The 16,267-nt window shown below is 37.4% G+C and overlaps 1 protein-coding gene across 2 annotated transcripts; it reads right to left on the bottom strand.

Annotated features, from left to right (window-relative positions):
- Positions 1-575: 575 nt before the first annotated feature.
- On the bottom strand, positions 576-4,579 carry LOC110776925 (probable galacturonosyltransferase 4). Of its 2 annotated transcripts, none has more exons than XM_056828166.1 (9): positions 4,013-4,579; positions 3,892-3,932; positions 3,762-3,809; positions 3,602-3,674; positions 3,352-3,518; positions 2,868-3,148; positions 2,395-2,752; positions 1,551-2,126; positions 576-1,335 (listed from the first exon to the last, which is right to left on the bottom strand). In XM_056828166.1, exons 1-9 carry the CDS (start codon positions 4,110-4,112, stop codon positions 1,057-1,059), a joined length of 1,923 nt encoding a protein of 640 aa, XP_056684144.1. In that variant the 5' UTR covers positions 4,113-4,579; the 3' UTR covers positions 576-1,056. The 2 variants fall into 2 exon arrangements, with proteins under 2 accessions (XP_056684144.1, XP_056684145.1); XM_056828167.1 differs by having other exon boundaries at positions 3,762-3,803; positions 4,013-4,495.
- Between the last annotated feature and the right edge of the window lie 11,688 nt (positions 4,580-16,267).

The raw sequence follows: 16,267 nt of genomic DNA, 5'->3' as shown, positions 1-16,267 counted from the left end.
TAAAAATAAAAAATATAAAAGAAATTTACCTCTTCCGCCATTGATGCTCACGTCTCTGAACACAACCGTCAACTAAGTCGACCACCGTCGTTCCAGATAAACCCCAACTCGAGCTCCATTGGTGAATTATGAACAAAAATAGTGTTGCGGAGACAATTTAAAATAAATACAACTTTTCCGACGAATTTAGGTGATACGTACATGAGTTAAGGAGATTGCCAACAACAACAACAACAAAAAATTGTTGCCGGAATTAATGATTTCCGGCGAGGCTATAAGGACGCCGGCGAAGGGGGGAGGAGGGGTGAGAAAAAATAACGTGAGGAGTTAACTTTTTATAAGGACATATTTGTACTTTCACATTAATACAACGGGCGATATTAGCGCACGCAAACGTCGAATAACGATAAACAACTTTAATCAAAACGATACACAACTTTAATCAAAACGATACGTAGTACTCCACAAACTAAAAAAACAATATAAATACTTAAATAGCACGTAATACAAAGTCAAAGTGAATCATCTAAAAAAACAAGGGATTACTAAATAAAATAATAACTTGAGACAACGCCTGAACCAGTAACTAATTTTATTCAAATGGATATGCCTATGACACTTAAAAATCGGAGCTCAAAATGCGTACTCCATATCATTCAAACACACCGGTAACAAAAGTAGGGAGTAAACTACTACGTGTAAAAAATAACAAAATCTACGTAGGAGAAATACAAACATAAAGTACATTCAACCCTTGCATTTAAGCAAAAGCGCCTTGAACATTATACAAAAAAAAAAAAAAAGAATAGCCTTCAAAAATAAACTTCAAAATCATTTACAAATACATGGGCAGTCTGGTCACAAAAGGATACAAAAGAATGTATTTACCATGGATTGTGCGTTTGAGATATACTAGGTAGTACGTACTACTCCTACACTGACTGGTATTATGAAAGAACATAATTTCTGAAAATAAATCCTGGCGACTAGCAACAAAACCGTTACCTACGAGAGATTAAGATGTGTGCTGGAAATACCAAAGGAGGGAAAAGCCAGTTAAGAAGGATTAATGTTGCACTCCCGCAAATATACTTGGTCATAATCAACGTATTTTGACCAGTAACCTCGGTACTTAGGCATCCCAATCTCAAGCCATGGTTTCATGTTTCCATTGTAATGTAGAACAGCGGCTTTTTCAATGTCCCTTGGGTTGACACTAGGATTATAACCTAGACCAAGCACATGCCATAATCGGTCTAGAGGGTACGTTCGTTTCCAAAATGTAATAAGACCCGGAGGCAAAGTTCCTAGCTTCCACAACTGTCTGTCATGATTCTGCAAACAAAGTAAAGAGTTTCAAACGAGTTAGGGAAAATGAAAACAGCAAACCCCAAACACATGCACTGTAAAAGCAACATAACCATGAATACACCAATTGCCTAGGGGACTAGAACCTATGCACCCAAAACTCGCCAAAAAAAATTAAAAAACCATAACCATGAAGGCTGAGCATGCATTTTTGACTTGACTGAAGTGATGAAGTCTCTTACCAGCTTTTGCCAAGTGTGGTACACCTCAGTGATATTTTGTCTCTTCCACTCTTCTAAATCAAAGATGTTCATTCCATATGCCCACCCACAAGCATGTGGGTCAAAATTTTTTGAGATGAGAGGGTTTGAAAAATTTAGATATCGGTCAAAACGATGGAAGGTCTCCCCACAGGTCTCAACAGCACCATTCACATTCCCCTTCAGATCAATGGACCAAAGTCTGGTAAGGTCCTTATGAACCACTAGGTCATCATCTAGGAACAGAACCTTTTTCAGCTTTGGGAATATCTCTGGCAGGTAAAATCGAAGGTGGTTGAGTATAGACAGATACTTCGGGTTACGGAATTTCAAATTTGAATCTGATGTAGCACGGTGACTCTTGAAGTAGTAGTCTATCATAGATGGAGATCCCAGTTGCTTGAGAACTGGACTGTAACTTGCATTCAACCAAGTAAATTCTTCAACATTTTGAACATTAATGGTAGCTTTACTTGGCGGATTTACTAAGAACCACATCCTCATTGCTGCATAATTGAGTCTATCAGTGACAATGTGGAAGACGTGTCTTGATGGATCCTGTCAGATACAAGGAAATTAGTCAAGGTGGATGTTCTTACTAACAAAATATGGAAAACAAACATATTTATAAAGATATTAACCGTCAATCTATCATCTAGGATACAATTAAGCAACTTGAACACAAAAGGTATCAAATAGCACTTGGTACAAAAGCAGCGGTATCCTCAAATGTTCAATGCATCCTCCGCGAATCTGTCTACTATTGAACTTCCCAACAGCAATAGAGTGCAAAATTAAACAGAGAAATCCGGTATGCATATATTACCTTGGCATGGGAAATAGTAGAATTTACAACCACTGCAGACGCCAACACATTGTCCGAAAATAACGCATAATGATATAGCCGAGGGTCATCCAATTTCTCTTGGTAAGGAAACTGTTGCTGAGAATGATTCAGGGCATAGAATTCGGTTGAAAGGCGCAAAGGAAGACAGTGAAGACCCTTAGGAAGTGTCTTTGCAGTTAATTGAGTTAAAAACATGGTCTGCTTTCTGTGAACACGGAGCTGCTCTTCTGTTGAGTGAAGGATAGCACGGAGCTTCTTCACCGTAGCTGCACAATCATCTTGAATTAGTTTTCCCTTGTCCAATGTCTGATCCATCGCTCTCGATTTTTCATGAACACTGCAGTTAAACCAAGTAATCAAAATCAGAAACTGACTAATGATTCACACCAAGAAATTAAGGAATCTGAGTAAAATTCACGACAATGACTCTAAGAAAAAGGGAGAAAACTCACTTCCTCGGAAGTTCAGAATCCTTTGTTGCATCTCCAAGTGCCCTTTGTACTTCCTTTATCCTTTGGCGGAGTTCCCTGATGAAGTGAGCATTGTTTCTCGTAGCACCGAGGGAAAGATAAACCTTTGCCCTGATTAGCTGATCTTTCAGATAGCGAATCTGAGTATTTGGCACACTGCTCGCTTGGTTAATAATCTTGTCACTTCTATGCCCCCGTCTAACAGTATCTTTCTTGCTAAGATTACCACCACTTTCATCAGGTTGAAGCTTAGATTTTATCTGCTGAAGGATGGAGGAAAAGAGGATTAGATGACACTGTCACCTTGGCAGGAAAGACGTATTGCAGGTATACAAATTCCTCCCAAAAGAAAAGCAAATTAATGAGATTTGTACGAATAAGCCACATGCAAGATGCAATAGATTGATATCAAACATAGAAGCAGCAGGCGAAATTGAAAAAGAAAGATGCTTAACAAAACGCATACAATATTGTTGGAAGTCTGAAGAGAGAGCGAGGGATTGTTGTCCTCAGCTTCTGTAACTTGTCTGATGGTGTTTTCAGGTTGAGTAGTATCATTGCTATTATTACTTGTAGTTGTTGATAAAACTCGGGTTTTATGCACAGATTGCACTTCCGGAACCACCTTGCCATCTAATCACCCGATTAACCAATATAAGTACACAAATTGACAGGATTAACCATATAAAAAAAAAAGGAAAAGAAAGGCAGCTAACCTTGATTTGGGGGTTTGAGTTTAGCAGAATCATAAACAATTCCAACAGGTTCCTTGACAAACATTACAGTTTCCTACCAGTAATCAAACAGCAATTCAATAATTCATTATAAAAATTGGATCAAAATTGCAGGTTTTGGAGCCAATAAACAATAAATTACCTGAGGAAGCACATTAAGTTGGTCGGTACGACCAGTGAAAGCCTGAGACTAAACAGAAATCCCAAATCTTAGTTACAAAAAATGCAGATTTAATTTTAAAAATGACAATTGAATTAAATAGAACACTCACGAAGGTGGAGATATCTTCGGTTGCGGCAAGTTCATCCCGAGCTGCACATACAAGATAGTTAGTCACCAAAAACACCAAATTGAAGTAAAAAGAAACATTGCAGAGCAGCCATAAATCTTACGGGATGAAGGCACAAAGCTGCCAAGCTTGTCGGTGTAAAGAAGAATGGGGGATATCACCGTCACAAAAAGCAAACACAGAAAGGGTTTCCGCATCCTCATCGGAAAATTTCAATTCACAAATCAAACAATATTAACTTTCCTACTTCATTCGCTAGCGAATCTAAAATCGATTTAGATTGTTTCCAGATCTAGCGTTTGTTTTTCCAGAAAAAAAATTCAAATTGGCAAGAATTACAGAAAGATTAGGGATTAGGAGAGGAGATAGGAATACGACGGTGCAGCTTAGTTACAGTTGCCTGGAAGTATCTTGAATTTCTTGATTGATGTTGATGACAACTGCCAATGGACGGGGGGAGAGAGTGATTGAGAGAGAGAGAAAGTGTGATGTGTGTCTCTGTGACTCACTGTTCTTGGACAGTCTGGAATAAAGATGGAGCTTGCCCTTTCATTTACTACCCTTTTTTAGGAGTACGGAGTAGCTATTATTAGGAGGAGGAGTACTGCTTCCCCTCAAAAAAAAAAAAAAAAAAAAAAAAAAAAAGAAAAGGAGAGGAGTACTGCTTGCTTAAACGAGTAATTAAGTCGCCCGTGCTCCACTTATTAGTATGTCGCCTGTCGGTACTTTTATTTCTAACAAATTTTTTTTGTTTTACTTTTTGGAAATGGCTCAATAAACCCAAAATCTTGTCAAGCTACTATATACTAAAATCTATTATCTCTCTATTACTATATACTAAAATAGACATAAAAAATGACACGTGTCAATTTCTGTTGCGATTTTTTCCCGCCAAAAAGTTTTAATTTTTTCCCTTTTTTTTCTCTTAAATTTATAACTATACTAAAAGAGAGGCCCCTAAAACTTAAGATGACACACGTCGTTCTCACAGTAAAAGTTCTCAAATTCCGGAAGAGATTGCCCGGCGAGCAAGACAATCCGGCGGTAAGTTTTATTCGAATGTCGTGAGAACGTATCGCTCCTCCTTTGGCAGTTCTTCTTTCTCTCCGCGTCATCTTAAGGCCATTGTTTTTTCTATATGTACCTCAAAGGGACGAGCGTCAAGATTTTGAGGAGGACCATCAGATTCCTGACACCCCTCACTTCTCTGCTAGGGAGCGGGCGGCGATTCCTCGGACCATGTACAACGCAGTCCCCAAAGACTACATCGCTTCTCTTCCTGGCCAATCTGAGGCTCAGTTTGGTGCTATCCAGGATTCTTTGGCCGACGTGAGCATCTGTTTATTTACTTGTTGTTTCTTATTATCTTGGTAGGCGTCTGACACTATCTTTATTTACTCGTGCAGTTGTTTATTCGTATGGAGTTCTGCAAAAACTGGAAGAAGAAAAAGAGCAAGGAGCTCCAAACACATGTCTCTTGCGCCGCAACCATGGTGATTATGCCTTTGCTAAGACGGAGGAGATTCACATTGAGAAGGAGACGACTATTGACCTCCAGGCAAAACAACTAGCGGCACTGAAGTCGAACAAGGCGGGGCTCCTTAAGAAGATTCTGCAGCAAGACAAGGCTATTTTAGCATTGGCAGATGAGAACAAGAAGGCGGCGGCCGAGGTGGTGGAACTCAAAGACGAGCTTGAGGACTATGATGCACAACTTCGGCAGATACCATAGTAGTCTGAAGAGAAGTAAGGTACAATACACGATTGCACTGCTCTTGAACCTCAAGGAATTTAACATTCGCGTACAATTTTCTAAAGGCTCTCTCAACCAAAAATTGGGTTGCCAACGGACGAACTACCCTTTGGTCAGCTGCATCAGCCTGTTGTTCATCATTAGCTCTAGATTCCGATCCACTGCTTTGATATATAATGGAGCAAACTCAAAAAATCGAGTATGCTTATCAACGAACCCATCAAAGAGCCTGTTTATGCTTTCTGATCTTTGAGTGGTCTTCATTCCAGCCCAAAACATCATGTTCATCAATGTAGGCACCCACATTTCCCTTTCATGGTATAATCCTAAAATGGTAGTAAAAAGATAGCATTATAAACAACAAATGAAAATCTGATTTGTCTGCATGTAAATGTACCATATGCTTTATTTAAATTAAATAATTCAATTACCTGTAAGTCAAATCTCACCCTCCAATTTATACTTCTTGATGATAGCATTCCATTGAACTTCAAACTCATCTTTAGTAAGGCTATTATAAATCACATTATTAATCTCTACCTTGAACACATCATAGTCATTTTATTTTACAAGTTTATGACTGAACTTGGTAAGTATATGCCACAAGAACAATCGATGTCGGACATCGGGCATTACATCTCGTAGGGTCTTCCTCATGGCAGCACCTTGGTCAGTAAGAAAACCTATGGGTTTTTTGTTAGACATACATGACAACCAAGTGGTAAATATGTTAGGTTATGACAAATATAAAACATATATTTCATGCGGAAAATATTAGGTTATGATACATATGACAATTCATAAATCATGCGGAAAAAACCATAAAGCCAGGAAAGCATATTATTTACACATAATCATTTAGCATAGTTTAGATGCATACTCTTTGTTGCGTGCCTTCCCTAGCTGCGCCCGAACCGAACAAGAACAAGTCTTTAGGACTCCAAGTGTCGTCCCTCCGTAGATAGTCCACAGCACGTCCGGATCCGCCTTAAGCTTGACCAACTAGGATCGCCCTTAAGGTACTTAGAATTTTCGGCTATTATAGGCAATTGTATGACTGAATTTTTGCTCTCAAAAATCACTTTGAATACTTGAATACTCTATACAAAATAATGACCCTAGGCCTTTATTTATAGAGGTATGGAAAGGGAATCGTAATCCTATTAGGATACGAATTAATTAAACTAGAATCCTAATAGAATTCTTATTTAATTAATTCATCCTTTTAGGTTTAGGAATTTAATCATTAGTCGAAACCTGATAGCTTTAGGATTCGTATAGCACACCAACACACACGCACGCACAGCAGCCCACGAGGGGCGCCATGCGCGCGCGCGCAGCCCGCGAGCTCGCAGCCCATTGCTGCGAGGCCCACACGCTGTCGCAGCGTTGGTGCGCGCTGGGCCTGCCTTGCGGTGGGCCTGGCGCAGCCTTGGCTGGTGCGTTGTGGCGCGCTGGCTTGCTGGGCGATGACCCGGCTTCGTGCTGGGCCTTCGTCTGGCAGACCTCGTCCGATGCTAATTCGTACGATACGCTTCCGATTAATTTCCCGATTCCGGAATTCATTTCCGATACGAACAATATTTAATATTTCCGATTCCGGAATTAATTTCCGTTTCGAACAAATATTTAATATTTCCGTTTCCGGAATTATTTTCCGATTCCGATAATATTTCCGATTCTGACAATATTTCCGTTTCCGGCAATATTTCCGATTCCGGCAATATTTCCATTTCCGATAATATTTTCCGATACGTACCATGTTTCCGTTTCCGGCAACATCTACGACTTGGATAATATTTATATTTCCGATACGATCCATATTTCCGTTTCCGGCAATATCATCGTTTCCGGAGCATTCATTTCTTGCCTGTGACGATCTCAGCTCCCACTGAAACCAAGATCCGTCGATTCCGAATATCCGTAGATGGAGTATTTAATGCCATTAAATACTTGATCCGTTTACGTACTATTTGTGTGACCCTACGGGTTCAGTCAAGAGTAAGCTGTGGATTAATATCATTAATTCCACTTGAACTAAAGCGGCCTCTAGCTAGGCATTCAGCTCACTTGATCTCACTGAATTATTAACTTGTTAATTAATACTGAACCGCACTTATTAGACTTAACATAGAATGCATACTTGGACCAAGGGCATTATTTCCTTCAGTCTCCCAGTTGTCCTTAGGGACAAGTGTGCATTTCCTAATTCCTTTGTCACTCGATGCTTGCTCTTGAACATAAGGTAAGAGTTGTCATCCTTATTATGTCCAGAGGTGTTCCTCGGTTTCAGAGTTCAACTGATCAAATAAACAGATAATCATAGCCTATGATTCATCCGAGCACGGCCATGCATTTCACAGTTTCTAGCTCTCCGAGTGGCCTTGTACAACTTTTAAGCATCTCATCCCGATTTATGGGAGGACAATCCCAATCTTGCGATCTTGAGTTTAGACTTCGTTTGATAGGTGATTACCTGAGCGTTGCCTTTATAGCCTCCTTTTACGGTGCGACGGTTGGTCAACGTCAAAGTAACCAGTTCTCAAACAAGTAATCTCAAATCACTTAGGTATTGAGGATTTAGTGTCTAATAATTTTAATGAAATTTACTTATGACAGATTTTCATCTCTTACAGTAAAGTTTCATAGGTCTTGTCCGATACTAGTCTTCCCAAAGTAAGTATCTATGAAAATGATTATGACATTGCCATGTCCACATAGTTCAAGAAACAGAACTACTAGTCATCTTGCATTCTAATCGTCTAACGTTTTCTATGCGTCCAATTTTATAGAAAACTCCGACTAGGGACCATTTTCAACCTTTGACATTCAAGTTCACTTGATAGACATTTCTTAGTCACAGGACTGGTCCTGACAGTCTATCTTGAATATATCGTCAAATTGAAGGGACTCATCATTTAATACTAAACCAAGATTAAATGGAATATGATAATACATTTCATATATGATAAATGTTCAACCCCATTGTTTTACAACCATGGGCCTCAAACCCATCTTTAAAACAATTCATGGAATTCAAAGCTATGCTTGATTTCCAGTGCTACAACGTGAGTGTTGCTTCTCACTTGTTGCATAGGTTTAGTTATCACGCTTTGCCAATCTTAACATCCTTTTCATCGAATGTTCTTCGAGATATGATGATAAGAACTTTTGAGTATGTTTATTTTGTGATCTAGTCTTTCTTGCTACATTAGTGGTTCTACGCATTTTGCAATGAAGAACCATTAAGTCAACAGACATGTGATCTTCCCAAGTTCAATGAAGAATTCATATAAACAACTCTATTTTATTGCTTCTTAGGCAATAATTACTTTTACTTCAACTGTATAGGTTGCTAGTGATGCTTTGTTTGGATCTACTTATCCAAGCAGTTCACAGATATGTGGAAGACTCTCCAACTATATCTTAGAACATAGAAATTATTATTTTAATTTCCCACGCAACAACTCATGGTCTTCAATCCATGTTGCCGTTTCAAAACACGATGCTCTTTAGCTCGTCCTTGTCAATGGTTAACTCCAAAGGGTCTTGCTTGATCCTTTGCCAGTGTTTATGCGTGTAGCATCAATATTTAGCATATCTTTATTTCCTTGAATCAAGAACTATTCCTATGTACCTTTTCAAGTACCATAAGTGTTCTTGATCTCAATCTAGTTGATCTTCACTTAGATCAATAGAGATTGGTATATGTTCGTCATGCCTAAAGTCATACGATACGTTTTTGGCGATCCTCATATTATATTATATACATGATAAATTCTTTTGCAGAATAATTCCCAATTGAATTCTATTCATGTAACTTTAGCTCATTCAGTTACAGTAGATACTGAATCCAACTAAATTCTTTGACATATAATATAGGTGAAGAATCTCATTAGATTCTTTGATGTTTAACTTAGTAAATGCTTATACATAGTTCAAACATTCATTACTTAGATTTATTCATATGGATCGAATATCTCCAATGGAGTCTTTCGTGTTTGATTTAGTAAATGCCATTACTAAACAATATCATAAGATCTTTGTAAATAGATCTTAATACCCAGTATGTACTAAGTTTCGCCTTGGTCCATCATTGATGAATAATTTCAAACCTAAGTCATTAGCATTTGAATGTTATTTCACAATAGAGAGATATGTGTGATACACATAGGACCAAATAAGTTTTATGTACTCCCACTAAACTTCTTATATATCTATAAGAATCATGTACATTTTATGAAACTAAAATACTTATTAGTTTCACTAAAATACATTTCTAATTCCCAATTGCTTGCTTAAATCTGTACTTAGATTTCATAAACTAGCTTTTCTTTTCAAGCATTTATTCGGATCCACAAATCCTATGACATACCATGTACATAGTTTCTTCCAACATTTGACTGAGGAAGATGTTTTGTCATCCAATTGTCATATGTACCAATATGCAATCATTGCTTGAATCATAGACTTGAGCATTACGATTATGCATGAGGTTTCAACACAATCCACGCCGTGAATTTGCTTGTAACCTTTAGCAACTAATCTAGCTTTGTGTGTGAACACAATTTCATGTTTGATGGTTTTTATCCTTAAAACAAACTTGCAACCAATAGGTGTGAAACTATTCTTGCAAATCAACAAAATTTCAATTTTGTCATCAAAACATTGAGTATGTTTTATGGCCTCTAACCATTTAAAACATTTGGGTCTATATATGGCCTTTAACCATTTTAGGGAATCTGGGTTTCGTCATAGCTTTCTTACAGGTCACAAACTCATTAATAGTTTGACTGCAAGTTGTAGGTTTCTTTACTATCTAATAGAAGAATTGCATAGCTTCAGTGACCTGAACTCCATGTTTCTTCACTATCTAATAAAAGAATCTCATAGTTTCAGTGATTTGAACTCTATGCCTACTTGGGTATAGAACATCAAACAATAGAATATCAATAGCCACTTGAAAGTCCTTTGAATATTCTGTTCTCCTTGAAGCACTTGTAAAGTCTTCTAAGAGATGTCTATTCTTTAAAGCCACTTCTAAAGTCTTCAAAGAATAAGTTCGGATTTTCTGAAGCACTTCGAAAAGCCTCCGGAATGTCCGTTTATGTTTGTTGTTCGCCTCGAAAACTTTCGAGGTCTATTTTCTCCCACTTGTCATTTTGGAAACGAATCTCCAAAAGGACATCATTTCGAGCAAACAAACATTATGTTCTCAAAAATTCGTGGTAGAAACAATACCCTTGTGTCTCATTTGAATAAATCACAATGAAACATATATATATATATATACTTGGGCCTTAGTTTGTCGAATGACAAACACTAAGCTCCCACTGAGTTTTGCAACTCTCTAGATATATTTTATGAAAAGTTATTCTGAAATTACTTTTCAATAGCTTTGACGAATTTGGTTTAGTTTGGTGGTAGTTGAGCATTTTGTTTTAGAAATTATAGGAAAAGTCTTTATGATTCATCATTAATCGAATCAAGTACTAATTGACTTCGATTATTCCAACTAAGATATGCCATATCTTATGGACCTAGATTGTGAAATTACAACACACAATCATTGATGATCATATTTGGTCTCAAGTAATCATCAACATGATCTAACCTAGATCTTTATGATTTCTTGCCAAGTGGATTTTATACTTCTGAATCTTTGAACTAGCCAAACAGATTCAACTTGTATCACATTTGAGTAAATAAACCTATATTCACTCAAATCCATGTGAAATAATAAAGTCATAAAAACTTTCTTTAGCTTTGAACTCTATTGTCTAGGCGTTCTAACAATAGTTCAAATCTATTGTTACTTTCAACAAGTAAGACTAGTTGTCTTAAATTGATCTAGAAATCAATCAACTTTCAAAAGTCCATCAAAATAGAGATTTTTAATGTTAACTTGTTGATATGGTCTAAGCAACAATGCCAAAGATTAGTGGAACTCAAATCAAGGGGTTGATTTGAACCCAGTAAAGTTTTTATTGTTAAAGAGTTGTTTGTTTTAATCAAGCATATTGACTCAACCCGTAAATGACCATTTCATTTAATAAACAAACAAACATTGTTTTTGTTTTTCTTGAATGTGAGTCTTTCTGTATTTGAAAACAGAAATTTAGGTATGCTGATTATGGAACAAAATAGTCATTAAGTTCCAGCCTTTGAAAGGACTTAAAACAAACTAGATGACCCTACAACTAATGTAGCATTTCCATGCTTCATTTCCCACTTGTAGGTCATTAGTGTAGCCTAGCTTCCATTGTTTGAGTTATTACCGAAGTAAGAACCTCAAGCGGTATATGATACCAAGGAAGTTTGATTGCTAGGTCACTTCTCTCTAAACATAAACTTATAGGTAGAAACAGAATTATAAATTCCTTTCATTTGTTCCTTTGTTTTCCTATTTCTTGTACCCTTTCTTATAGTCTTAAGAATTGAATTCTTTAGTGTTGACTTTTATACTTTGTTAGACATGTCCAATGTCACCAACAAGGTTCTTTACCATTTTAATTTATGTTGAATATTTTGTTTCAACTAGATGATCTTACCAGAAGCTTCTAAAGTTCTCTAAGCATCGATCTGTTCGAATGTCTTAGGGATTAGACTCATTCGAGAATTAAATGGACAAAGATGTTAGGTTGTTAACCATTGGTAAAGCTGAGCGTTTAAGCTCAATGCTTTATGATCTCAAAACTACAGTGTATTTTGAATTCACAAGCACCAATTGTTTTGTCATTCGATTTTGATATTCGAAAACAACCATAAAAGTCGATATAAGAAATGTACATTTTAAATTGCTCACTTTCTCTCATTTCCGTGAATCGTTCTTGGATTCACTACCAATCGAGGAAATTTACTGTTACCTTTCTAAAAGGGTTTACTACAGTGCAAGATATTTAATTATATTTAAAACATTCATTGAAGCATGCAAAGTCTAAACATTTATCATGAGTAATAACTTGAAAATTAAAGCAATCATGCAATTTAAACAAGTCATTAGCATTTTATTCGAATTATGTGTTCCGGCAGGTGTGAATAAAATGATTCCAAGACCCTAAAACCATTGAAGAATTAAACACAGTTTGTCGACTCAATTCTAAAACATTTTAGGTAAGCAAAAGCCTTTTGCTAATAGTTTAGAAACTACTCTTGGTTGATAGGTACGTCTAAGAACTTATTAGGTAAACCTATCGATTTTGCCACGACATAAAAGGACTCCTTACTTATATTGTTGAGTTTCACCAAAACTAACATGTACTCACAATTATTTGTGTACCTTGCCCCTTTAGGACCAATAAGTAACACCTCGCTTAGCGAAAACTATTACTAGATTGATGTAAAGGATATCCAAGCAAGTGTATATTTTGGCATGACACCTTTTAACTCAATTTTTAAGTTTGGAACTTAAGGCTCTTACTATGTTGGTTAGATTTTAAGTGAACTAAAATCCTTAATCATGCAACATAATCAAGCTTTGATCTCATGCATAATTAAGACATATTTAAAGCAATAAATAACTTAAAGCATGCATAAGATAAATGTTATCTAGTATGGCCCGACTTCATCTTGAAGCTTTAACTTCAAAGTCCGTCTTGAAAATCTCCGTGGGAGGCACCATTTTCTTCAAATAGGATAAGCTATAATTAAAACTAATTACAACTATTTGATGGTACGCAGACCATATTTGAATTGAAAAACAACTTTGGTACTTTAGACCAATTACATTCAAATTAATGGTACGCAGACCATATTTTCTATCCTATCTGGGCCATACTAGTCACTTCATAACCTGCAAAACAGTACATATACAATATATACCATTCACCCATTCATTATCATGAATGGCCCACATAGCTGGTTAGTAAAACACATTATGCATCACATAAACATTTGCAGCAATTAATCAAGGGCACCAATAATCTACAAATTATTCAGTCCTTATTAATTCTAATCAAGTTGTTTTAACCTTAAGGATTTGCAGACCTAATCAAGAATTTATGACTAAAAAGGGCTCCCACTTAAACCAATAAATTCATATGCTTTACTAATTTTGAACATAAAAATGTATTTCTAGTCTAACCGGAAACATACAAATTTAATTAAAATTTAAAGCTCATATAAATTTATAATTGAATCCAAAAAGTTTAATTTAATTTCAGTCGTATTTAAATTAATTCATGATTTTAATTTTAGTAAAATAATTAGAATAAATAAATTTATTATAATTACAATATTCAAAATTAAAATCCAAGAAAATAATTTAAATTATTAATTTTAAAATTAATTAAAATTACGTAAACTGAAAATTTCAAATTAAAATTTCAAAACGATCTAATCGCAACGCAACAATCCCACGCAACGCACGCCCATGGGCCACACGCACACAGCCATCGCTGGCCATGTGCGCGCAGCCCATGCGCTGCCTCGCATCGCTGCTGCTCACCATCGCAAGGCATCACGCGAGCTGGTGCTCGCTGCGCGCGCCAGCGCTCGACGCACGAGCATGCTGCCGCAGCCCATCGCTGGGCGCAGCGCTCGTCGCATGTCGCAACAAGCAAGCTGCTTGCCATCGCTGGGCGCAGCGCTTGCGCACGTCGCAACAAGCACGCTGCACGCCTTCGCTGGGCGCAACACTCGTCGTACGCACAATAGCACTCGCTGCGCGCGAGCGATCGATGCTGGGCGTAGCACTCGTGGCACGCGAGCTTGCGCTTGCTGCGCGCGAGGCTTTGCACGCTTGCGCGAGGCAGTGCGCGCTGTGGCGCAGCTCGCTTGCTGCCCACACGCGACTGCTCGTGCCTTGCTCTCGCCCTCGCCCATTCGCCCATCGCACACAGCCCACGACACAAGGCAGGGCTGCTGCCTTGTGCTCGTGCACCATGGCCTTGCTCATTGCATTCGTACCGCATGGGCGACGAGCTCCCTTGCTCGTCGTCACATGCCCGCACTATACAACACCCCTTAAGGGTAACACGTAGCGTCTATTGCTTTGTGCGTGCAAGTTATATGAGCGAATCGCATAAAAATTTAAAATTTATATTAAAAATTAATGACAAATTAATAAATAATATTAATTTCATAATTTTAGGGCGAAAAATCAAAAATTTATTATTTAATTGATTTCCGATTAACATGGATTCAAGTCTAGGTCATAAAAATTTAAAATTTAACATAAATTTACAATTTTTATGGTGGTTTTTAATCATAGGTATCTAATTAAATTATAACTAATTATGAAAATCAAATACATTCTAAATTATTCCAATTTTCAACAAATTAATCATAATTACAAATTAGATTGCATAATTAACAAGGCTAGGCATTCAAACTTGTTAAAAATATACAGTAGGTCAATCAAAAATTCAAGATTTATCAACAAGAATCGCAAATATTTAATTTAACATCTTAAATTTACGAAATTTTGCATTCGAAAAACTAAAACCTCCGAAAAGTCATAGTTAGGCTACGAATTTGAGAATTCTGAGTTCGGCCGAAAAATACTCTTTTTGTCAAAATTTTAGAATGCCTTTTACATGCGGAATTGACACAAAAATCACTCGATTTGGATGAGTAACGAAGAAACTGCCGAAAAACTGCGTACGTATAATTAAATAAACGCAATTTGCAATTAATTAACAATTACGAAAATTAATCACCCCTTTTAATTCTTGCAAATTTGTAATATTTAACCATGTTCATGCAATTTAGATAATGAAAATAATAAGAGGCTCGTGATACCACTATTAGGTTATGATACATATGACAATTCATAAATCATGCGGAAAAAACCATAAAGCCAGGAAAGCATATTATTTACACATAATCATTTAGCATAGTTTAGATGCATACTCTTTGTTGCGTGCCTTCCCTAGCTGCGCCCGAACCGAACAAGAACAAGTCTTTAGGACTCCAAGTGTCGTCCCTCCGTAGATAGTCCACAGCACGTCCGGATCCGCCTTAAGCTTGACCAACTAGGATCGCCCTTAAGGTACTTAGAATTTTCGGCTAGTATAGGCAATTGTATGACTGAATTTTTGCTCTTAAAAATCACTTTGAATACTTGAATACTCTATACAAAATAATGACCCTAGGCCTTTATTTATAGAGGTATGGAAAGGGAATCGTAATCCTATTAGGATACGAATTAATTAAACTAAAATCCTAATAGAATTCTTATTTAATTAATTCATCCTTTTAGGTTTAGGAATTTAATCATTAGTCGAAACCTGATAGCTTTAGGATTCGTATAGCACACCAACACACACGCACGAACAGCAGCCCACGAGGGGCGCCATGCGCGCGCGCGCAGCCCGCGAGCTCGCAGCCCATTGCTGCGAGGCCCACACGCTGCCGCAGCGTTGGCGCGCGCTGGGCTTGCCTTGCGGTGGGCCTAGCGCAGCCTTGGCTGGTGCGTTGTGGCGCGCTGGCTTGCTGGTTGATGGCCCGGCTTCGTGCTGGGCCTTCGTCTGGCAGGCCTCGTCCGATGCTAATTCGTACGATACGCTTCCGATTAATTTCCCGATTCCGGAATTCATTTCCGATACGAACAATATTTAACATTTCCGATTCCGGAATTAATTTCCGTTTCGAACAAATATTTAA

Source organism: Spinacia oleracea, chromosome 5 (genome assembly GCF_020520425.1).
Source record: "Spinacia oleracea cultivar Varoflay chromosome 5, BTI_SOV_V1, whole genome shotgun sequence".
Classification (NCBI taxonomy): Eukaryota; Viridiplantae; Streptophyta; class Magnoliopsida; order Caryophyllales; family Amaranthaceae; genus Spinacia; species Spinacia oleracea.
The sequence above is the reverse complement of the archived record's forward strand: the minus strand, read 5'-3'. Positions and strand labels throughout refer to the sequence as shown.